This window comes from Mirounga angustirostris, unplaced genomic scaffold (genome assembly GCF_029215605.1).
Source record: "Mirounga angustirostris isolate CCGP_5_RB_7025 unplaced genomic scaffold, mMirAng1.0.hap1 SCAF_10, whole genome shotgun sequence".
Classification (NCBI taxonomy): Eukaryota; Metazoa; Chordata; class Mammalia; order Carnivora; family Phocidae; genus Mirounga; species Mirounga angustirostris.
Window position 1 is genome coordinate 40,022,929 of NW_026991718.1, and position 26,292 is coordinate 40,049,220.

The following is a 26,292-nucleotide window of genomic DNA, read 5'->3' on the forward strand; positions in this document are numbered from 1 at the left end:
GCCATTGGGGTGATTTGTCTTTACATTTTCCTTCTACATTTATTAGTTGACATTCTGCTGTAAGGAAAAGCTTTCCCTTTTCATTCAATTCATTCCTTCATTCACAATATGGACTAATATGCTTTCATTTTATTCAAGAGTTTATGATACTTTTATAATCAGTATTTATTTTTATGGTCAATTTGTCCAATTTGTCTCAGGGAAATGCTTCTATGGCCTCAATACCTGAAAGACTATCTTGAATAGATAAAAATTTTTGATTCACACTTTCTTCCCTAGAGTTTCATTAAGAAATGCTATTTCATTATTGTCTTGCTTTACACATTGTTTTTGAGAAGTCTGATGCTGGTCTAATTCTCTTACTTCGTAAGTTATTTGATCTTTGTGCTCTGAGACCTGGAGGAATTTTTCTTTAGCTTTAAAAGCTAATAGTTTTAAGAGGCTGTAGGTCAGAATTGATTGTTCTGGGTCAATTCCAAGGTACTCTGTAGGCCCTTTCAATATATAGATTTAGGGTTTCTTTTCTTGGACTAGTTATAAATGTTCTACCCTATGTTTTGTTTTTTCTCCTTCAGAGATGCCAATTAAATGTATGTTATTTCTTCTTTGACCATCTCCTATTCCAATTATTTTCTCTCTGACCCTTTTACTTGTCCATCTCTAGCTTATTTTCATTCTCTTGGTTGTTTTTCTGTCTTTCTTCTGTTCTCATTTTTCCTATCATTCTCCTATAGTAATTATTAAATTTCCATTTGAGTTTATTCTCCCTTGGTCACAATGTAATTTCATCTTCATTTCAGAGATGAACGTTAATTTCCCATTTCTATTTTTAATTTTGAATTTTGATTCAATGTGATTTTACACATATTCAAATGCTTGTTTGAGGATATTTACTCTAGTTGGTTGTGTACCTTTTGTTTCAAGGTTTTTTGGGAGGGAAAGGAAGGAATATTCATGAGGTCTTTTAATCTTTGCTTTCTGTTTTCTCCTTATAGTGGTTTTGCATGAATTTAATATATCTTCATTTCCTCAGCTTATGGATCTGAAGTGATTTATGAGATTTATAATACAAGGGTAGTCTGTTCCATCAGTGTAGCAATGAGCAGATTATTTAATTTTTTGGCTGTGGGGAAAAAGTTGTGTGTACTTTGGTTTTTTGGTTCCCTTTAGTCTTGTAAGACCTTAAGTTTTCACCAGTTGCTTCATTTCCCCTACACCACCCCAAGTTTAAATAATGGCTCTTCTTTCTTCTTAATCTTATCTTCTCCCCTGGGAGTGAGGGAATGATGCCATCTCAGATAACTTGCACTTCTAAATCCTTTTCTGTAGTCAGTGTTCTGATCTACTAGGACTTTAAAAAAGAAATCACTTTACCATTTAGAAATTAAGTAGCATTCAGTTTAAAGAAAGGATGAAACTTTATTACTCAATTGAGAATATTAAAGATTGAGAATATTATAAAATAGTAAAAGTAAATGTACCTTTATTTGAAGGATAATTGTGTGAAAATTCTTATCATCATCAAATACTGCTGATAGGCTTGGCCCAGATCCACAGGTTTTTTCTTCAAGTTTGTTGTTAATGTAAGGTCTGGTAAAAGCATCGAAATATGTATCAGGTACAAGGTTAGGAACTGATAGCACAGTGTTTTGAAAGTGATTAATTGCGCCAGAAATACCATCCTGTTAGACAGAAAAACATAAACATAAATGTAAACATATATGATTATATTTATGAATAAGCTTGAATTTTTTGAAATGCTAAAATAAATAATTCATTCAACCATAACAAATACTGTGTTGATTCTGAGTTCATACAAATCATGTGAAGAACATGAGTTTTCTGGCCGCGAAGGGACATTCAAGAGCCCACTGCCTCTGCATGGAAGCTTCTGAGTAAGTCCCCAACCAGAGGGAACTCAGCAGTCCACTTGTCCTTATAAATATCCTAAAATAACCTATCTGATAAATTACAGAATCATAGACTACTGATTTGGAAGGAACCTTAACACTCATCTGCCTTCTCATCTTACAGATGCATAAATTGAACCTTAGAGTGGTAAGTGGTTTCCCCAAGGTCAAATAACCCATTAACTGTAAGGGCAAGACTAGAATCTAGAGATCCTGATTACTAGTGCTTTTGTGCTACAGTATACCAGGAAATATAGACTCTGACTGGTTTACTAATCTATACATGTACACAAATGAAGAGGACAGAATTCTAAGATGTCCCCCAAGATTCCCTCCCTCTGGTGTACATACCTTGTACAATCCCTTCCTCTTGAATATGGAGGGAGGGAGGGCCTGTGAATATGATGGGATGCCACTCCCATGATTAGGTTACATTATATAGAAAGTTAAAGGAATTTTGCAGATATAATTAAGGTCCCAAATCAGTTGACTCTGAGTTAATCAAAAAGGTATACCCTCGGTATGCCTGACCGAATCAAGTGAAAACCCTTAAAAGAGGGATTGTGCCCTTCCCAAAGGAGATTTTCTAACTGGTCTTCAAGAAGCAAACATCCATACTGTAAACTGATTATAGAGTTGGCCACATGGCAAGGAACTACAGGTGGTTTCTAGGATCTAAGGGTGGTCCCCTGCCGACATCCCTCAAGAAAACAGGAACTTCAGTCCTATACTTAAACCTATACAACAACTTGAGGGAACTTAGAAGTGGATCCTTTTCTAGTCAAACCTCTAAGGAGACCTCATCACAGCCAATACCTGAATGACTGCCTGGGGAAGCTTTGAAACAGAGGATAAGCTAAGCAGTGCCCAGACTTCTGACCCACAGAAACTGTGAGATAGCACATGGTTGTTGTTTTAAGCTGCCACATTTGTGGTAATTTGTTACACAGCAATAGATAATTAAAATATTTTCACAGATGCAGCATACCTAAAAAGATTTCAAAAATTGTACTTACTATAGTCAATTCTAAATTTTGTACAGCATATGTTCTCTAGATGGTGTACCCTACAAGCTCCCAATCTGTCTCAAGTTAAAGAAAAGGTGCTAAACTTTTAGACAGCTTTTATGTAGATGTAATGCTGTGCACAGAACAGTACTTTCTCTTTTCCTTCTGATCATTTTGAAGGAGGGACAACAGCAAACCCGCCAATCACTTGACAGTAAAACAGTTGCTTCATTTCCCAAAAAGGTACTTATAGGTGGATGCTATAAGAAGGAACACACACCAGAAAGTCTTCCAAAGAAGGCTCAAATAGTAATGATTGGACTGTCAAAATCAGTTCTGTGAGAAACATGGGGATGAGAGACTCATCTTCTTCCTGCTTTTCCACCACAGAGGTCCCCTGAAATGAACACATTTGCAGTGTGATAAAGATGTAAGAACCGGGTATAAGATAAAAGATGCCTGTATTACAAGAAGCATGTAAACTGAAGCATATACAATTAGTTGATTTCATAATGTTGGCTTGTCTTTCAACAAATATTACCACAGAAATTAAAAAATAAAGGCAAACATTAAAAGACTACACAATAGTGTAAAACTTCTCTCCTTATGAAAATGCTATCAACAAAATGGAAAGGCAAACAACAAGCTGGAAAAATATATCAGTAGTGTATATAGAATATAGGAGATTGATAATATTTAAATAGAAATATATTTGATATACTCAGTAGAAATGTATACTAATATAACAATTGATATATAAATAGATATATACTAAAATACGTATGTACTTAAATGGAAAAATGGGCAAAGCTCATAATCTGACATTTCCTAAAAGGATGATACAAGTGATCAATCTCCTTCTTGTTCTTATACTCAAGATAGTTTACTCAGTAACAACATTTATTATTTACTGTGTGCCAGGCAGTGCTAAGTATTCATGTACCCACATCAACCATATGAAGCAGATATCATTATTACCCCCATGAGAAAAATAGGATCTGGAGAAGGTAAGACATTTCATTCAGGACCCACTGGTTATTAAATGCCAGGCCAGCACTCAAATCCAGGTCTTTCTGACCACCAACCTATGTTCTTATCCCTGCACTGGGGTGACAATTAAAGGAATATAACAGTTAAAAGCAGTGATGTACTACTTTACAACCATCAGACTGACCACAATGAAAATGAATGATAATATCTAGTGTGCATGTGGTTCATTCTCAAACATTGCTAGAAAGGTTGTAAATTGACACAAAACTTTTTGGGAAGTTAATGCATCAGTATCAAAAGCACATTTCTGACCCAAAAATTCCATATCTAGGAATTTCTTCTAAGGGGAAAAAATCATAGATGTGTGAAAAATGTATGGACAAGGATGTTCTTTGCTTATTTGGAATAATAAGAAACAAAGATGTCTTTGCTTATTTGCAGTATGAGAAAGTGATCAACGATAGAAAATTATTTAGCAGATGTACAGCTGTTATATTTCTATGTGAGAATATTATATGGAAAAATACATATTGCCTTTGGAGATTTTTCACAATACATTGCTAAGTGGAAAAAGAATGTGTTAAAGCAGTAAGTATGGTACCTTCTTTCACCTGGGAATAGTTATCTTTGGATAGCAGAGGATCCTTTTCTTTGTATATTTCTGTGTTCTTCCAATTTTCTTCACTTAACATATATTACTTTTATAATTAGAAAATAAATGTTACTTTCAAAATATAATAGTACTCAGAAAAAGGAGGAATTGAGACTAGGGGAGGAGAGAAAGTAATCAAAAGGAGTATGCAACTAAAATTCAACTTTTGGAGAAAAGGGAAACTATGGCAAAGAGCATGCAGCCTTGAAACTTCATAGCTGGGTTTCCTGGGGAGGCAGTTGAAAGGTGCAGGTAGGAAGCTCGATGAAACCAGGTATGCATGTTTTGCTATGTTTTTAGGTATCTGGCATGAAGTATTAGATAGAATGGAGCTAGGGGAAGCTTATTGGGAAACATGGATATGAAATGATATGATTTCTCTCTTAGCTATGCTAGAATGCAAAGATTTGTAGTACTTCATCTCAAATGTCTCAAATTGCTCTGTGTCTCTAAGATCAACATCCTCCCAAGAGGTTATCCACTCAAAGCACAAAGGTTTGCTTCCATGATTTGCTTCTTCTCACCCCTAAACCATTGTTTATCTTTCATTTATACCACCTTCCCTGCTTTTCTCTGCCAGTTCATGCCCATGATGACCCCCAAACCATAAGCTTCTTGGGGGCAGGAATCCTATCTATGCTTTTCATCACTATAAACCCAACAACCAGCACAGGGGTTGGTACATAGTAGGTACTTAAGAAATATTTGTCCAGTGTACACATGAATAGCCTTTAGCAAATTCCTATGAGACAGACAGCAACATCTAGCACTAGCTTGCCTGTATTATTAGGTATTTGGTGATATGGTGATTTTCATTCTGCCATTTCAAGTGCATATGGTAAGCTCTGATTGTCCTGTGAAATCTAAGCATTTCTGCTACTTTTCAAGTACATAGAAAACAGTATAATTCATAGGACATAGTAAGTATGCCTCAATAAATGCTGACCTACGAATTTTCTTAATTTTTGTCTGAATATACCTTTTTCTCAGTGACTTCAGGCTTCTCTTCAGTAATCCATTTCTGAATGACATCTGCTGAAGGTGTTCGTTTTAGCTTGTCAGTAAGATAATTCAAAAGAGAGTTAACAGAATTTACTGTTAGGATGTGCATTGTGTTCTCAATTAGATAGTCATTTAGACGGATAAAGCTTGAAAAGAAAAAAAATACAGCTTCAGTTTTCTATATTCACTACTATGAAAGTGACACTAAACCAAATATTTTTGAAAGTGACACTAAACCAAATATTCAAAATTTAAAATATCATAATTTCTCTTTGAATTTCCATTTATGTTATAATAACAGAGACTTACTGTCCAAAAGAGTTATTCTTGGACATTCTTCATTTTAAAACACAAATATATTCAAATATATAGCATCAATTTAGCTGGGTGTTCTAACTATCCAAAAGTATATTTAATGAGCAATATAGCTGGTATGGAAAATGCACCCAGATCATCTAGCCAAAAGGGCCATAAGATTCTTTATGACCTCACTGATATGAGGAATTCTTAATCTCATGAAACAAACTGAGGGTTGCTGGAGTGGGGGGCTGGTGGGAGGGATGGGGTGGCTGGGTGATAGACATTGGGGAGGGTATGTGCTATGGTGAGTGCTGTGAATTGTGCAAGACTGTTGAATCTCAGATCTGTACCTCTGAAACAAATAATGCAATATATGTTAAGAAAAAAAAAGAAGAAGAAGATAGCAGGAGGGGAAGAATGAAGCGGGGGAAATCGGAGGGGTAGACGAACCATGAGAGACAATGGACTCTGAAAAACAAACTGAGGGTTCTAGAGGGGAGGGGGGTGGGAGGATGGGTTAGCCTGGTGATGGGTATTGAGGAGGGCACGTTCTGCATGGAGCACTGGGTATTATGCACAAACAATGAATCATGGAACACTACATCAAAAACTAATGATGTAATGTATGGTGATTAACATAACAATAAAAATTTTTTTAAAAAGATGCTTTAAAGAAGAAATCAGAAAATATACAACAGCTGTAACTCACATTCTAATGGTAAAGGTGTGAAATCTTTGCTCTTGCATAAATGCTGTTTGATAGCAACTGCTAACCCAGAGATGCAGATTTTATGTTTCCTTACTTGGGTATTTAGAATAAATGTTTATTTATTCTGAATAAAGGCCAAGGGGCCTCTGTGACCTGTACTCTGACGGTGGCCTCAGGGATTGCTCCATTGACCTCTGTTGTGACCCAGCCATTTTTATCATATTATTTCATATATAAACCAGTATGCAGTTAAGATTTATTAAATATACAGCTGTCAAAGTTGGACTAAGTTAGTGGGCACTGAGGAACAATAACAGTGTTCTATCGTGCCACACAAAATTTTTCAGATAATGTCTGGTGATTTCGTTTGCAAGTTATTTGTAATGATGAGGTTTTAGAATGGTGGGAAATCCAAACTCTAGAACAATGTCAAGACCCAGGTGAGGCTCTGGAAGGAAGGCTTTCCACCCTGGTCTCCCATGTGCCAAACCCACCTTAGGGAGAGGGTGGAGTTTTGTGTGGCAATGCTTGGCTATCTGTCATTCTTTTTAGATTTAAAAAAATTTTTTTTTTATTTGACAGAGAGAGATACAGCGAGAGAGGGAACACAAGCAGGGGGAGTGGGAGAGGGAGAAGCAGGCCTCCCGCCAAGCAGGGAGCCCGATGCGGGGCTCGATCCCAGGACCCTGGGATCATGACCTGAGCCGAAGGCAGACACTTAACGACTGAGCCACCCAGGTGCCCCTCTGTCATTCTTTAGTGACCACACCGAGGTAGTGGGCTCTCCAGGTTCACTGGAGGAGGCCCACAACTCTCTCTGTACCTGACTTCTCACCACAGCCTGCTCCATGCTTGCTCTAAGCTGGGCTAGAGGGAAACAAAGCTTTAGAGACCAAAGGGGAGCACTCGGCCTTGGGCATGCCTTCCACTCTCCACCAGCCTGACTCCCAGTGGCTGCTCTGTTGGGTGGCAGTTGGATGCGTGAGCTTCTGGGCCTGCATTCAGGTTACCATATTCCCCAAATCTCTCATCATTATTAGTGAATCCTTTGATGAAGGCTTTAATTTTTAATGAAACTTGAGAAGCCTGGATGCTCTAATTTTTCTTGAAAAAGAGAATAATCATTTACCACGTTAGCCTCAGGCAGTGATGCCTTTTGCTGGCCTGCTCTGTGTATGTCATTTTGTCAGAGTCTCCGTAAGCAGGCAACTCAATGAGACCTCCGACGTCTTGCATTTTATAATAATCTAAGAACAATAGAAGACACAATGTCAAGAATTCTTGGGTAAAAATTCCATTTCTTTCAATATGGATTAAAAGAAGAGTAAAATTCTTTTTTATGGCTGAACAGTATTCCATTGTATATACGCATACTACATCTTCTTTATTAATTTATCTATCGATGGACACTTGGGCTGCTTCCATAATTTGGCTATTGTAAATAATGCTGCTATAAACATAGGGGTGCATGTACCTCTTTGAATTAGTGTTTTCGCATTCTTTGGGTAAATATCCAGTAGTTCAATTACTGGATATAGGATTTTTCTAGTTTTAATTTTTTGAGGCGCCTCCATACTGTTTGTCACAGCGGCTGCACCAGTTTGCATTCCCACCAACAGTGCACAAGGGTTCCTTTTTCTCCACATCCTTGCCTACACTTGTATCTTGAGTTTTTTATTCTAACCATTCTGGCAGGTATGAGGTAATAATCTCATTGTGGTTTTGATTTGCATTTCCCTGATGATGCTAAGTGAAATAAATCAAAGAAATACAAATATCATTTCACTCACATGTGGAATCTAAGAAACAAAACAAATGAACAAAGGGGGAAAAAGACCAAAAAACATTAACTATAGAAAACAAACAGATGGTTACCAGGAGAGATGAGTGGAGGAATGGGGGAAATAGGTGAAGGGGATTAAGAGTACACTTATCATAATAAGCACTGAGTAATGCATAGAATTGTTGAATCGCTATATTGTACACCTGAAACTAATGTAACACTGTATGTTAACTACATTGGCATTAAAATGGAAAAAAAGGTAAGTAAAATTAAAAACCAACAAAATGTAACCAAGCATTTTGTCAAGCAATTTATCATTAACCAAATGAGATATTTCAAACTCTAGAAAACAGCCCAGTTATCCAAAAGAATTCCACATCAAAGGATTTCAACTCAACAAAAGACTGCAGACAGTTCATTAATATTCCCCTTACTCAGATTTGATCTCTATACCATGCTACCTCTTTCCCAGGAACACCTCTACACTCCTTTTCCACCTGAATTTTAGTTATTCTTTTACAGTTCTTGTCACCTGGGGCCAACCTGAGATCCACCCAGTTGCTTAATTTTAACAAACCTATTGTCCGTACTGGTAGGTTGGACATACCTTTAAGCAAAGAGGCCCTGATTCCTCTATAAAATGCTTATGAAATAAAGGTTCTGTAACCAGTTTAAAATATTATATATAAGCAGTGGTGATGCAAGGAAGATGCAGTATTTACTGTGTTTTCCCCCCTCTACAATATATACTGAATTTATAACATATCAAGTAGACACTTAGAAAAACTGAAAAAATATTTAAACTTAAGAAAAGTAGAAAAAGAGTTAATTTTTTAGAAAGCCATGACTTCTGATCTATTGAAGTATTTTCCCCTTCATACCCTCAGTAGGTTTATGTAGACAGTCATCAGGAATAAATCCTGCGGCACGAAGAGCAATTCGACAAGCCTTCCTGACCACATTTTTTGCCTCATTTCGAAATTCTTCTAGGCGCTCTGTCACCTAGACATTGATGAATATGTATAATTAGTAATAGCAAACTAGCAACAATGAAAAAAAATCTTGAAACTATAGACAAAATTCCTTACCTCTTCTAACCATATGACTTGTGCAACTTTAAATTCTTGCAGGGTGTAGGTATGACATTTTTCAATATGACAAAGTCCCATAAAACTCAAGTGATAGCATAGTTCATTTATTTTAAGAAGAGCTGGTCGCAAATACTGCATGAAAATAAAAATCTGTCATTAAAGAAAGCCCCGTCTTTTGAAAGAATAAAAATATTTGGAAAGCAAGAATGGTTATTAAGGAAAATAAATAGCTCTATGTGTTAACTGTAGCTATAACTCCAAAGTGCATACATTAAACAGGAACACATCTGAAACTTTTTCTAAAAGCATTCTTTGTCTTTCTTTTGTTTGTTTTTATTTAAATTCAAGTAGCCAACATACAGTACATCATTAGTTTCAGATGTAGAGTTCAATAATTCCTCACTTGCATACAACACCCAGTGCTCATCACATCATGTGCCCTTTTTAATGCCCATCACCCAGTTACCCCATCCTCCCCTCCCCTTCAGCAACACTTAGTTTGTTTCCTATAGTTAAGAGTCTCTCATGGTTTGTCTCCCTCTCTGATTACTTCCCATTCAGTTTTCCCTCCTTTCCCCTATGATCCTCTGTTTCTTACATTTCACATGAGTGAAACTATAATTGTCTTTCTCTGATGGACTTATTTTGCTCAGCATAATACCCTCCAATTCTATCCATGGTGATGTAAATGGTAAGTATTCATCCTTTCTGATGGCTAAGTAATATTCCATTATGTGTTTGTGTGTGTGTATATATATATATAAATATATATACTTCTTTGTTCATAAAAGTATCTATCTATATCTATCTATATATATAGATCTTCTTTATCCATAAAAGCATTCTTTGAATTATCAGATTTAATTTGTTTGAATTCCTTTCTTTTCATTTTGAGTATGTGTCTTTTAGCTATGAAATTGCAGGCATGTAATGGAGGACTGGGCAATGTCTTAAATTTCACTATGTTTGATGAATGGCTAAGAGACTCATCGTGTTATCTTAAGGACTTTACAATGTCCAGTCACCCTGGTAATGAGGGGCCCATCTACTGACCTAAGAGGCTATGACATAGGACAAAACCACTTTGAATTTAAAAATTTTTAAAGTAAAATTTTTTAAATTTAAATTTTCAGAGGTGAAAAGTTGCTGAAAAAGAAAATTCAGTCACCATTAAGAACATATTTATGGGGCACCTGAGTGGCTCAGTTGGTTAAGCCCCTGACTCTTGATTTCGGCTCAGGTCATGATCTCAGGGTCCTGGGATTGGGCCCTGAGTTAGACTCTGCACTCATTGGGGTGTCTGCTTGAAATTCTCTCCCTTTGCCCACCCCCCACTCGCTCTCTCTCAAATGAATAAATAAATCTTAAAAAAAAAAAGAACCTATTTATTTGTGGGCTAGAATAATGAGTGGAAGTGTTTGTAAAATTATGTTACATAATATTAACTTAATCTTTCTCTGTGCCACAATCATGGGTCAGAGTTCTAGGCTGTTGGCTTCTAAGACACATGTTCTAACAATGTTCCACTATCATTCACCCTCACTTGTAATCTAATCAAACGAGTAGCAGTCATATTTAAAAAGTTAATGATTTATTTGTATGTGATTCTGATTTATATGTTATATACACCAAGCTATTGGACTCTTTTCTATGTGATTCCAAAACAGGACAGACAACAGTTATTCAGACCAACATGAAATAGTGCTTTATTTATTCGAAGTATAAATAAAGGGAAGTTATAATTAGTAGAGTTCTAAATGATGGGTTTCGTGAAAAAACATCTAGGAAGTCAGATAGCCCTTAAGGTTTAGCTCATGGAAGAATTTGCATGATAAAAGAAGAAGCAAAAGTTTAGAAACTAAGTCTATGAATTGAAATAAGTAAGATACTACATAAATTAACATGAGTATGGGAGTAGAGAGGAGAATGCGATCAAAATGGGACAGGGAAAGCAAGGAAGTCCAGGGTACTCTGGAGAAAGCCCTTGAACCAAAAATATAAGTTCTATTCAGTACAGGGACAAAGTGCAAGGATCAAGGTGGAAAGCAAAACTGATATTGATAGTCTGCCAAAATGTGAGAGGAGTTTGACAGTGGAAATTTTTTGGAAGAAAAAATATGTAATCTAAGAAATTACTTTGGCTTAACTTAAATATCATCTGGCTGTCCGCATACAGGACTGTTGTGAGAGCAGCTATGAGCACAAGAGAGACTGCGGGTGTTTTAGTAAATTTCAGACAGAATCTCAGGTTCATTCTCAGGCTGCTAAATCCATAGTACTTGTTGAAGGTGATAAGGATTACATATTATTTTAAGTTGTTAGCAGGACTGTAACAGGAAGAAGAACTTGTCACTTTGAGGGTGGGTTTCAATATGTAGACTGAGAAGCTATCATTTTTGTCTGCCCTGGACAGACCTACCTCAGACCTACCTCCAATTCTTCCGGGGTTAGAATCCCTCTTTCTTTTGGGAACCCCATTACCATGTGGTTTTGATAAGGCTGACCCCTCCCTTTCCCCATCACAGGAATAAGGAATAGGCACAAACCCAGGCCTGGCTTATCAGAGTACACCTGACTGTGCAAGGATTGGCTCAGGACTGAACACGTGACCAAGCTGAGTCTATCAGTGTTCTCTCCAGCATCTCCCGCAAGAGGGGCTCTTCTCACTCCAAGAGCCAGCTGTAACTACGTCGGGCAGGTGGTGCTCATGGAAGAGCCCAAGCGAGAATGAAACAGGGAAATACAGAGCTGGAAGATGAAGAGAAAGAGGAAAAAATAAAGATGATATTATTTGAGCTTCTGAATTCAGCCAGGCATAAAGGTATGTTCATCCCTTGAACTTCCTTATTATATGAGCTTTTGTTTGTTGTTGCTGAAGCTCATCGAAATTGAGTTTCTGCCAGTTGCATTGAAATGAGTGTTAATACTTTCAGAGGTAGAAAATCATTGTTATTAATCTGGGGGTTGGTCACTGGGTCAGAAAGCCCTAGGGAAACTCAGAGACTAGAGCCTTTGGAAGATAAGTGCGGAAGAGCTGTAAGAAAAATCAGGGCCATGCTGAGGCACAGCATCTTTGGTTGGAATGCAGGAATCCTTTGGATTTACTAATCTTGCCTTCACCACACCACCACAACTTTAATTTACCCTAACCCTAGTCAACAGAACATTTGGGTGAGCTGAGCAATTTGACACTTAGAGAGCCCACTGGAGCTATATTGGTCATGCCCCGGCCAGAGGATCTGGGCTCGAGTTCTCATGCACATTTCTGACCCAGAATAGAAAGGGCTACAGTAAAAGGTACATCCTTTCATAAGCGGAGGAATGGTTATATAGATCTATGAAATTAAGAGTAGTTTGCAAAGCAATGGCTCACTAAAAATAAAAAATGGAAAGATTTTAATTACAAAGTAACATTCAAATTAAAATAAATGACAGTGTTTGAGAATGTGAAAACTAAAAAAAAAAATTGGCTGAAAGTATCATATGCAACAAAATTACACATTATTAGAAACCAGCAGGTTAAAACCATGTGCAGCACTAAATAATATTGAAAAATTAATATTAAACACACACTTAAGTTTAAAGAAAAGTGAAACTTGGAAATGTAGGAGACTAGAAGACACTTGAATTCTACAAAACAGTAAAGAAAATGGCTTTTCATAAACTCTTTCAGATCTTCATAAACTCCTTCAGAAGGCAGAAGGAATATTTTCCAACTCATTCTATAAAACCAAACACATCACAAGGAAAAAAAAAACTATAGACCAGTCTTCCTTATGAATATCCATGCAAATATCACTAACATAATACTAGCAAACCAAATCAAACAATAAAGGGATTATATACCATGAGCAAATATGATTTATCCGAGGGATACAAAGTTGGTTTAATATCGAAAGATCAATTATTATAACAAATCATATTGTTATAATAAAGGGCAAAAACTGCATGATAATCTCAATAGATGCAGGAAAAGCATTTGATAGACTCATCATGGCTTCACGACAGAAACAGTCAACAAACTAGGAACAGGAAGAAACTTCCTTATAGCATCATGCTTAATGGTAAAAGACTGAAAGCTTTCCTTCTAAGATCAGGAACAAGACAAGGATTTCTGCTTTTTGCCACTTCTATTCAGAAGCTTCTAGCCAGGGAACATAGGCAAGAAAATTAAAGTCATCCAGATTGGAAAGGAGTTGTAAAACGATATCTATTTGCAGATGACTTATTCTTGTTCATAGAGTATACAAGAAATACACACACACAAACACACACCATACTAATAGAATCAGTAATAAATTCTGCAAGTTTTCAGAAAACAGTCTCCATATACAAAAATTAATTGTATTACTATATAGAATACACACATATTTATAAATATACTATTTATATATTCTATATACCTATGAGATATATATATATATATAATTTTCTGCTTCTTTGCAGAAAATGACAAGATTATCTTAAAATTCATGTGGAAATTCAAGGGGCCCAGAAGACATACACTCCCAATTTTAAACTTAAAATGCAGATCATCAAAATTAAGAATTTTGTGCTTCAAAGGATACCATCAAGAAAGTGAAAAGACAACCCACCAAATGGGAGAAAATTTTTGTAAATCATATAACTGATAAGGGACTTGTATCCAGAATATATAAATAACTCCTACAATTCAATAGTAAAATGAAAAAACTCAATTAAGAAATGGGTAAAGTATCTGAATATACAGTTCTCCAGATAAGGGAGTATCCAAGAAATACACACACACAGAGTATCCAAGAAATACACACACACACACACCCCATACAAATAGAATCAGTAATAAATTCTGCAAGGTTTCAGAAAACAGGCTCCATTTACAAATAGTCAATAGGCACATGAAAAGATGCTCAACATCATTAGCCATTAGGGAAAGATAAATCAAAACCACAATGAGATACCACTTCACAAGCAGTAGGAATGACTATAATGAAAAAGATATAATGGTGAAAACAGAGACAAACCAAAGCCCTCATTTGCTGTTGGTGGGAATTTAAAATTGTGCAGTAGCTTTGGAAAATTGTTTTGCAGGTCCTCAAAAGGTTAAACATAGAGTTACTGGTGACTCAGCAATTCTACTCTTAGGCATATACCCAAGAGAAATGAAAACATACATCCAGACAAAAACTTGTACACAAATGTTCATAGCAGTATTAGCCAAAAAGTGGAAGCAATCCAAATATTCATCAATAATAGATGGGTGGGGGGTGCCTGGGTGGCTCAGTCGTTAAGCGTCTGCCTTCGGCTCAGGTCATGATCCCAGGGTCCTGGGATCGAGTCCCACATCGGGCTCCCTGCTCGGCGGGAAGCCTGCTTCTCCCTCTCCCACTCCCCCTGCTTGTGTTCCCTCTCTCGCTTTGTCTCTCTCTCAAACAAATAAATAAAATCTTTAATAATAATAATAATAATAATAATAATAGATGGGTGGATACATAAAATATGTATATCCATACAATGGCATATTATTTGCCAATAAAAAGAAATGCTATGCTATAACATAAATGAATGTTGAAAACATTATGCTAAGTGAAAAAAGCCAGCCACAAAGAACCACATATTGTACGGTTCCATTTATATGAGATGTACAGAATAGGCTAATAAAGATGAAAAGTAGATTAGTGGTTGCCTAGAGCTGGGGAGGGGATTGGGAGGAGTTGGGGAGAAATGTAGAGTGATCACTAATGGGTAATAGGGTTTCTTTTTGGAGTGATGAAAATGTTCTAAAATTGACTGTGGTGATGGTTAATCAATTCTATGAATATAATAAAACCACTGAATGGTATACTTTCAATGGGTGAATCGTACAGTACATTAATTATATTTCAATAAAGTTGTTGAAAGGAAACGTTGGCACAGGTGCCAATAAGGTTTGTTACCAAAAAAAAAAATCATGAAAAGAACTATTTCGAGGATAGCTCCACATTTGTCCCTTCCACCTTGTCTAGGCCAATCAGCCCTCCTAATTAACTAATTGTAAATACAAGAGAGGTGGTAAGTGTGTGGGTAATTATAGCATCAAACAGATATTTAAACCAACACAATGGGCCTGTTATTTAGGTCAATCTAAATTTAAATGGATGAGAACTTTATAGTCTGCTAGGGCTACATTTAAGAGAAGATATTATCAAGGTCAAAGCACTGTTGGTATGAATGGTGGACTGAGAGAAGGACAACCTCAGCACATAAGGATCAATAGAGGTAATCTCAGAGATGAATACAGGAAGAACTATTTAAATAACTAGTAACAAACTTATGACATGTATAGTGCCCAAGACATGGTGAAAGATAAAAGGTAGTAAAAAGGTAGTAAAATAGGTTCAAATGACTGATGGATCCTTAAAGAAATTAGAGGTTTAGAAGTTGAGCTTGATACCAAGGACTAGAATGTTTTCTACAACGCAGAAGGCTTGATGAGATGGATGACCTGAGATAGTACCTCTCATACATTTGTTTTTGCACTAATATCTATGTTAGCCCTATTCCTTTAATGTTCCTTTATTGTGTGACTGACATCTTGATAATCATCTTTCAGATTAACATATGAAAGTGGAACAAATGAGCAGTAAAAAGCAAACTTGAGGCTTCTGATTTGAGAGGGTGGTGACTCCGTGTCAGAAATAGACAGCTAAGGATCATGACAGTAATGGTGATTCCAGTTCATTCCCAGGGGCCAGGTAGAAAACTTGTAATGCAAGTTGAAATTCAGTGAGTGGGTAAAGATTTAAAATATAGCCACACACCGTTTAACAGATCTTTTTCCATGATTACCCCATCCTGCAAAGTAAATATTAAAATTTTCCTTTCTGTCTGAATCCATGGTAGAGGGAAGCATACGCTACATTGGGAGGTACTGGCCCATGAAAACAAGCCCCCAGGTTATTTTGGACCATAGAGTCCAGAGTCACTCAAAGATGAGAGGAGGTAATAGGGTTGCCAGCCCACTCTGCTCAAGAGGATATACCATTTTCCTAATCTGCAACAAAGGGGGCCATGAATCCAAACCTCTGAGACTGCTTCTAACTGAAGGGGACCTGTGCAACTCTCTTCTACTTTTGCATTCTGCAACCCTAGTTAAAATGTGAAAACAGTGCTCAACTGCCATGACAAGACAGAATGACAAGACAGAAAGAAAATTGTGAATTCTCTTAAAAAGATGAAATATTCTATTTCAAGGACAGTCTATACCAATACCTGTAACAGATTCACATTTTGTTTTTCTGTAATTCTTTTAAAGTATGATTAATAGGGGCACGTGGGTGGCTCAGTCAGTTAAGCGGCTGTCTTCAGCTCAGGTCATGATCCCAGGGTCCTGGGGTCGAGCCCCGCATCGGGCTCCCTGCTCTGTGGGAAGCCCGCTTCTCCCTCTCCCACTCCGCCTGCTTGTGTTCCCTCTCTCACTGTCTCTCTCTGTCAAATAAATAAATAAAATCTTAAAAAAGAAATATGATTAATAAATACGTACATTATTAACAATGAACAGATTTTTTTGTAGAGATTTTCGACATCCACTGATTTTCTTGGAACGGACATTCTTCTTCCACACGTTAAAAGCCTTCCATTTCCGGAAAAGTGCAAATATGGGAATCTTAGTGAGTTCTCTGTGATATAGATATTCCTGTTCCCATCGATCAATTTCGATATATTCAATGTCCTCATTATAAATGTGCGTCACTGCTTTTTTGCTAATAGTATAGTAGTCATTTTTATTGATGTTTTCATAACTTACAACTCTATGAACAAATAAAAATTGAGTCAAGTGAATAAAAGTATTCAAAACAAAATTAAGCAATTGCATTACTTTTGTGTTCTAAAGAGATAAGCATTTCTGAAAAAACAAATATTATTTAAAAATTTTAAAAAATTCTAACAAATTATTTTTAGATTGACTACTCAGCAATGAAGGGAGAAGACGCTTTTAAAAAAAGTTGGACTTGTTTTAGGTCTTAAAGATTTCACAACCTTGGCAATATGCTTGACAACTTCCGTTACATAGTTTTTACAGAAACAAGTCAATCACAGATTTTTAAAACCTAATAGCCCTATATGAAAGCTACCTGAAAATAAGTTTTTATTATTAGCTCTCTAGAAACTATTCAATAATAATAGTGTAAAAGAGTTTTACACTACTCAGTATTGAGAGAATTATGAGAAAGAACAAAGCAAGAAAAGATGAATTAGGTAAGAATCGAATCAAGACCCAGATTAGGTGGGGGGAAAAATGCCCAGTTTATCACAAAACAAAATAATTATTGTTGAGACATTGTTTATTTCAAGATATTCCTCTTTCAGCTGTCATCAAGGGCATTCCTCAACCTTCTGTATAACAGAAACAGATCAAATAAGGAAGAAAGCAAGAGAGATAAAGACAGGAGTAAAGATAGGAGAAGGAAACGAAGTAATGAGAATAGAAAGGGCTGATTCTCTACAATTTCTTAAAACAAGAACTTGCCTACAGGCACAAAGATATTTTTTTTCGTAATTTTAGCTATAACATTAAAATACTGGATGCAACTTAAATATTCAATAATACAACTCTGAAACATATTGTGATACAGCAAGTTACTAAAATATATTTTAAAATTTAGGAAAATAAAATTTATAAAGATTCTCTGGTACTTTAGAATAATAAGATAATGGTTAACTGCAAAAACAAAACCCCAAATTGTTTTTATGTTAAAACTATGCAAAAATTATATGTCCTAACAAAGATTAGACAGGAACACTCCAGTGAAAATCAACTGTTTCCCTTGTCTATGTTCTCTCCTGATCCTTAGCTCTGCATTTTGAACCTAGAGTTCATGGCCCTTTAATATAGCCTTCAGGTCACCTGTGAAATCCCTGAAACTGTTGTATATATACAAATTTATGTACATATGTATGGTAACTTTTTAAGGAATTGGAACAAGATTCTTATATGTTCCGGGTCTGTTAATCAAAAAACTAAAAACCACTGGAATAAATCACTTTTAGTTTTTAATTTCTATTTTTGTTTAATAAAACTGAGTAAGAAAAGTATTTTTATAATTAGGGCATACAGGACCAGAATGAAAAAAAGCAAAAACCAAAACCCCAAGCCAAGACCTGTTCACATGAACACAGAAGGACGCCCTGGGGTGCTGATGGTGTGTTGGAGAGGAAGAGTCTGGAAGGTTGCTCTGAAGTGCTGTTACAGAAAAACATCAACTTGCTCAGCTTTTACCTAATTCCATTGACTCTTTGTTTGTGTTCTAATTAACATTTCACATCAGAACTGTCTGGGAAAATGCCAGGTATTACATGTTGCAGGTGAGGTAAATGGAAAACATTTTTTTCCTTTTTTCTTTGCCTATAGCTGAAGATATAATTAGGATATTCTTGGGAGTCACCCAAGAATCATTAATATCAGTTATCAAACCAACCTAAAGACAAATCAAGCAGCTCACCATGGCCTTGATGCATGTCTAGAAAACTTGCTCTGCATTGGTCTATCTGCTACTAAAGACCCTTTTAGAAGGTGGCAGATGTGGTCCATGATGTTGAATTCTAACTTATCAGTACTCAGTGCCACTTAGAAATCTTTTTTATTTACAGTTTACTATCTAAGATCCTCATTCTCGTGCCCCTAAACCTTTTCCTCCACTACACATTTCTACTCTGCATAGAACAAAAGAACACACGCTAGTCTTTTTCAAATACTGGATTGCCAGCATCAAAATCATCTGGGGTCCTTATTAAGAATCTAGATTTCTGGGGCACCTGGGTGGCTCAGTCGTTAAGCGTCTGCCTTCGGCTCAGGTCATGATCCCGGGGTCCTGGGATGGAGCCCCACATCGGGCTTCCTGCTCAGCGGGAAGCTTGCTTCTCCCTCTCCCTCACTTGTGTTCCCTCTCTCGCTGTGTCTCTCTCTGTCAATTAAATAAATAAAATCTTTAAAAAAAATCTAGATTTCTGGGTCCAACACAGAATTAGAACCTTTATGTATGAGACTCAAGATTCTAGTTCAACAAGCTCCCTGGATGATTCTGATACACAGTCATGTTTGTGAACCATTGAACTTTATTCAAAAACAAGGTGGTCACAAGGTGAGCTCTCTCTTCACTTGAAAATCATCACATTTGTGTGCTCCCACCTCAACCCCCGAGTGTATCTCATGGTTTCCTCCAGAGAAAGAGAGAGGTTTCACCCCATATTTTTCTAACCCTCCTGGCTTTGGGCTACTTTTTCTCTGCATCTAAAAACGTGCAGACCTTTTCTTTAACTTGTAGAAAGCTTCCATTTTATAGAATGCTTTTTCTTGACCCTGCAGCCCATTTAACTTAAAATCCCAAGTATTCTTCTTCCTCTTAAACTTCCTATACAATGGTATGTATTGGTAAGCCATATCCCTCCCATCCATTCCTTCCTAAAGTTTCCAAAAACCGATCTTGTTTCTCATAACTCTAACAAAATTATCCTCTCACAGATGGGCAGGGACTTCCTTCAAGCCCAATTCTGTTGGTAGATATAAGGGGCAGCAGGGTCGGGAAAAGCTTTGCAAAAATTAAGAGGGCCTATGCACAGTTCTCTGTAATCCTATCCTTAGACTTTCCGGTTCATTACTGAGAGGGTTACTCCTCAAATACACTCCGTGGGCCTCTGCGCTTTCACTCCACACACTCTGCCTCCGACCACGCATCCATTTCAGGAGGTGATCCACCACACCTCACCTATGCTGAGAACTTCCTAGTCAGCACTGCTTGGCATCCAGGATTCAGCCTTAAACTTCGGCTGCTTCTTGGATAGTTGCTTTGGATTTTTCTCTCATCAAGCCTTTCTTTGAGGAAATAATACAAAAATTTACTTTGAGACTTAAAAAGAGAACTTCATTTGTTCAAGTGCTGTACTATAAAATTCCTACTTTGCTGATAAACTAGATGGCTTTATGATCTAATCAACTAAACAGATCTTTACTTAACTAATCAGGATGAGATGAACATCTTGAATAAGATTACATTTTACTATGTTTTACTGGAAAAAAAATACCTGGAGTGTATTCTTGCTCTTCAATGTAGAACCAGGTCAACTTATTTTACTGTAGAACCTATATCTGTCCATCTAAAATGAAACTGGGACTCCAAGGCTTTATTAACTTCAAAAGCATGTATGTCTTATTTGAGAGAATCATATGGAATAAGGGAATTACACAGCTCTGTGGTAGGTCATAAATTGTCCTGTTATTGTTTGTTTCAGTTATAACTCAAACTGTACCTACAAGGGTTCTAAAAAATGTTAATTTCTTCTCCTAGAATTCCTTGATTTTCCAAAACAATAACATCTCGATGTGAGTTGTTATTTAAAACAGGAGCTCTATCTGTTGTTATACCTTACGGTGACTGAAAATGCTGTTCATCTTTAAACCAGTCTACCAAGACTAATAGTGCAGAAACGTGGTTTGTCTCCTAATCAAGAACTTTAAATAGCCTCCTACTGCTTATATGATCAAATCCAAATTATTCTGCCAGGTGTTTTGGCACTCTCCTCTTGTTTTATATTAGTTCCTTCTTTGTCTCACAAATTGCCCCTTTTCATCAGGCTGATTTATCATATCCACCTTAGGCCATGTTTGAATGCATACATGTCTTTGTTCACCCTGTTCTCTCTTCCTATCTCTTTCAAGTTTCTGATTTCTATAAGCAAAAAAGTAGTTACCTGCTTTATGGTAGTGAGATGTATTAGATAAGTTCATATGGCCCTATGCAAATCTAAGTTCTTTTATTATTTTCATAATTACAGAGTTTTAATTGTTATGATTTGAGCATATTTATTGGGTGAAGGTAAGCAAGCAACTGCCTGGAAAGAAATTAGCCATTTCCTATGTTCTGCATTATAAACCTCAATTTATTTGATGGTCAATATCATGAATCAGTAGGGGTTTATATCTAACCTAAACGAGAGAAGAGAAATGGTTTACTTGGCTTCTGATTAGATTAACCAGAAATGATAAAATATCTGATAAGGAACTCCTTTTTACCTAGAAAATTAAACAAAAGTATAACTAAGAAGAAACTTCCAAATTTCTGTAATAAGAGAGTGTTCTAGGGCCAATGGTTCTCAGTGTTATGGTCCCTGGAACAACAGAATCAGTATCACGTGGGAATTGCAATTTCCCAGGCTATCTTCCCCACCTATTGAATCAGAAACTCCAGAGGTTTAATACTCTGTTTTAACAAGTCATGTAGGGCTTGTTTGAGAACCTCAAGTCCATGGTGTGCAATACTGAGCTGAATATTGGAATCATCTGCTGAGTTTTAAAGAAATACTGTTGCTCAAGCTCCACCACAAATCAATTAAATGATGTCCTGGAGTAGGGCCTGGATGATTCTCATTAGTAGCCAAGGCTGAGAACCACTCTTCTAGGTTCTTCAAATTTTTGTATGAAATGAAATTATTACCCATTAAATTGTCATAGCTCCAGAACAATGCCAGGGCATGTGTATGTGTGTGTTTGAAGGAAGGGTAAGGAGACGATATGAAGCTGAGCATTTTTGATGAGTCCAAGTGAGAATATGAGGGGCCTTTAATGTTTCTATGTGCTGACTGAAATTTGACTCATCAGATTTATTTATTTTTATTTATTTGACAGAGAGAGAGATGCAGCAGGGGTTGCTGCAGAGGGAGAGGGAGAAGCAGGCTCCCCATTGAGTAGGTAGCATGACTCGGGGTGAGATCCCAGGACCCCAGGGTCACAACCCGAGCTGAAGGCAGATGCCTCACCAACTGAGTCACCCAGGCACCCTGTGACTCACCAGATTTAAATTTCTTCATGGACTAGCCCAAGAAAACTGTCATCGTGTTAGGCAACCTGGCAAGATTTCTGATAACGTGGCTTCAGAATGATCTGTTATCATAGCACATATATACCTCACTATAAAGTTTTTGTAATTAAGACTTCATACAGAAACCACAGTGCTGTCGTTTGTGTTTTCTGTTCGAGGCCGCTAAACAGGTAACCTCCCTGAAAGGCCAGGATAACTTTAGTTTGAACTTTTAAAGCTTCCTTAAAAAAGTACTTTTAACATAATGGGCTTAGGAATCATCTGAGAACCAACTTGATCACTTAGAAAGTAATACAGCCTGAGCCACGCACAGATGATTATATGGTCCTCACGTAACTATGTTTCACAGAGTTCTAATCACTGCATATATCCCCCACGAAATAGTTCGTTGTCTCCACAGGGCAGAAATGCGTAATTAGCATTATTTAACTCAATTCCAGCACTACTGACATTTTGGGCCAGGTAACTCTTTGTTGTGTGAGGCTGTCCTGTGCACTGTCAGCTGGTTAGCAGCTTCCCTTGCCTTTTCCCACCTGATACCTGTAGCACCATCCTCTCTAGTTATGACAACCCAAAATTCCTGCAGACATCCCCAAATGTCTCCTGGGGGGCTCAGGGGTGGCAAAATCTCCCAGGTTGAGAACCAGTGATTTAATTTAATGTTTCTTAATTTCACGTGATCACAGAATAATTTTTTTTTTAACCATCTACCTGTTATTACCACTTATATATAATGTTCCTGGAAATACACATCGGGAAACACTGTGTCCTCTTTCTTGGCTTTCTATGGACCCTAACACTGCTCGGAATTTGGGGAGGACTCTTCCATACATTCTGACATATTCACTAAATTCTAATGGCTTTAAAACTGACATTCCACAGAGGGTAGATTCATAGAGTTGAATGGTGGGAGTAGCAGACATTATTTTGAACTTCTACCTACAAATCATGAAACAATAGCAAATACCACAGTCCTTCATACATCTGTACCTCAATCTCCTCACCTTTCAACTGTAGAGAACGCCCTTCTAACAACACTGATGTACAGGAAGCACTCAGTATAGCCTAGCACAGCATGTGTGACACAAATGACAGAAGCAGTTGTCATTAGGAAGGTGAGTACATTGGGCATAGTGTGTGAGAGGCTGGGTTCTAAAGTCCAAGTACATGGGTTTGAATCCCAGCCCCACAATTAACTAGCTGTCTCAACTTGGTCAAGTTACTTAACTCTGCCTCAGTTTCATCATTTGTAAAATGAATATATTAATATTGGCTACCTTGTAGAGTTGCTATGAGGATTAAATACATAGGAAGAATCGAGAATGTTTGGGATTCGCTAAGAGTTGGTATTTGTAGTAACGTGTTGCAGTATTCATCCATCACACTGTAAAAGTATGGGTACCACTATGGCCTTATAGAAGCACCTACAGTTCCTTATCAATGTGATCAAGTTTATATTTCAATGACCAAACTAAAAAATAGCAAAATATAAACATATATAAATATGTTTGAGGGGTTTTACGGATATGGAAAAAAAGCCCACATCTACAAGGGAGGAAACTGTCAGACACCAACAGTGGCCCCCTTTACATGAGCACGAAAAAGAAATACTTAAATATTGCCCCACCAGGGGGTCTTCTTAACTTCAACTAAATGTTCAGGTTAATAAAACTTTCATAGGCTGTATTTGGCACCCCTCTACTTAGAAGGGCATAGGATAGGAACTACTTGTTGCCATCAGGGCAGTATCAGACTTTCCTTTTCCGTGGGACTACTTGCAGAAATCTATCAGCCACCCAGGAGCTCCCGTCTCCTTAGACGACAACTCAGATGGGAGGAGATGAGACCCACATTGGGTGGGTGTGGAAGCCGCCCTGGCTTAAAAAGCCTCATTATCCGCAGGAGCCAGTATCTCTTGAAATAACTCTGGAAGCATAGGTTTCAGGATTCCTGCAAGAGACATGCCTAGAAAAAGAGTTGCTACACTACGGGAAGTCCAAAGCTATGGCTCCCCATCAGGTATTTAGAATTTATTTATTAAAAAAATATTTATTTGAGAGAGAGGGATCGAGAGAGAGAGCAAGAGAGAGAAAGCACAAGGGAGAGGCAGAGGAAGAGAGAATCTTGAGCAGACTCCCACTGAGCACAGAGCCAAACGCGGGACTTGATCTCACGACCTGAAATCATGACCTGAGCCGAAACCAAGAGTCAGATGCTTAACCAACTGAGCCACCCAGGCGCCTCAAGTTTATTTATTTATTTATTTTAAGATTTTATTTATTTATTTGACAGAGAGAGACACAGCGAGAGAGGGAACACAAGCAGGGGGAGTGGAAGAGGGAGAAGCAGGCTTCCTGCTGAGCAGGGAGCCTGACGCGGGGTCGATCCCAGGACCCTGGGATCATGACCTGAGCCGAAGGCAGACGCTTAACGACTGAGCCACCCAGGCGCCCCTCAAGTTTATTTTTTATAAAGGTGTATTTGTTTATTTATATATAGAGAGAGCACACACACGCATGAGCAGGGGGGTGGGGCAAAGGGAGAAGGACAGAGAGAATCTCAAGCCCACTCCCCGCTGAGTGGAAGGCTCTATCTCAAGACCCTGAGACCACGACCTGAGCCAAAACCAAGAGTCAGACACTTAACCAACTGAACCACCTAGGTGCCCCTAGAATTCATTTTTAGTCTCTCCCAATGCATACATAATTTACAAATCAGGGGTCATTTTTATCATAAGCAATGCTGCCTAGAAATAATTGACATTCTACTCTTATGGGGGTACCAGAAAAAAAGTTTCATGTTAACTAAGATCAGAATCTCATGCAGAGAAAATTGCTCTACAGTCCTCTAGAGCAATGCTTCTCAAGCTACTGTTCTAACATACCCATACAATGGTAATATTCTATAAGGCACACTGGTGAAGGCATTAATTATAAGTTCTTTATATTATAAGAAAAATAACACACAAGGTATTCAGGGAAATATTCAATACTTAATTTGATAAAACTTCCAAATAAAGTGTAGCTCATAAGCAACCACAGCTGTGACCATAACTTTTTTGAAGTAGCCACCTGAATTTCTAATCAAGACATGATGAATGGTCTCTTCAAATTCTTGACAGTCACCACTACTGAGAAACTTTGTTTATAGAAATAGGAGACAACAAATGGCAGATGATTTATTGCTTTATTTCTTGTGGCTGCAAACTCTCTTTTACATTAACCAGAATTTGGGTAATTCGTTCTCTTGAAATTGTGAACTAAAGGTAGCACCATTCTTTAATTCTAATAGCTTTCCCTTTTCTCCCTTTGATAAATGCAGTGTTGAAATTTCTTATGAAATGCAAATTGATTTAAAATCCAAACATTTTCAGGGGTGCCTGGGTGGCTCAGATGGTTAAGATTCTGCCTTCGGCTAGGGTCATGATCCCAGGGTCCTGGGATTGAGCCCCACATCCGGCTCCTGGCTCAGCGGGGAGCCTGCTTCTCCCTCTGCCTCTCCCCCTGCTCCTGCTCTCTCTCTCTCTCTATATATATATCTCTGTGTCTCGAATGAATAAAGAAAATCTTAAAAAAAAATAAAAAAATAAAATCCAAACATTTCCATATCAAGTATTTTAGAAACAATGGTGAAGCTTTCTCTGAAACACAGACAGATTACTCTGTTTGACTGAATTTTTCTTTAGGTTTAAATCCATTGCAATCACTAAAAGTCACTATAGAAGCATTTTAAATATCATTTTTCTAAAGCTGAATTCGAAGATGTTCTGAATTCTTTTTTTTTTTTCCAAGATGTTCTGAATTCTTAATCTTTGTCAGTACGTGTTGACACATTTTCAGGCAGGTCCCATAATTTTTTATTAGGTTCATTCAGGTGCTCAAATGTCAATTAAGTAATCCAGTTGTAAAATCAAGAACTATCCACTAAATCTGCACAGTTAAATTATTTGCAAAATATTTTCTAATTCTTGACAAAAGTTTTCCTTTGGATCACCAATGCATTTAAATCTGAAACA

At 37.2% G+C, this 26,292-nt stretch overlaps 1 protein-coding gene across 1 annotated transcript in view; it reads right to left on the reverse strand.

Annotated features, from left to right (window-relative positions):
* Positions 1-26,292, reverse strand: part of DNAH6 (dynein axonemal heavy chain 6) — a 244,028-nt gene that overhangs the window by 171,780 nt on the left and 45,956 nt on the right. The window contains exons 6-12 of the mRNA XM_045884660.3: positions 16,946-17,213; positions 9,442-9,576; positions 9,235-9,355; positions 7,700-7,817; positions 5,539-5,707; positions 3,198-3,314; positions 1,482-1,682 (exon numbers count right to left, since the gene is read on the reverse strand). Coding sequence (XP_045740616.1) covers positions 1,482-1,682; positions 3,198-3,314; positions 5,539-5,707; positions 7,700-7,817; positions 9,235-9,355; positions 9,442-9,576; positions 16,946-17,213 — 1,129 coding nt within the window. The remainder of the gene's footprint in view (positions 1-1,481; positions 1,683-3,197; positions 3,315-5,538; positions 5,708-7,699; positions 7,818-9,234; positions 9,356-9,441; positions 9,577-16,945; positions 17,214-26,292) is intronic.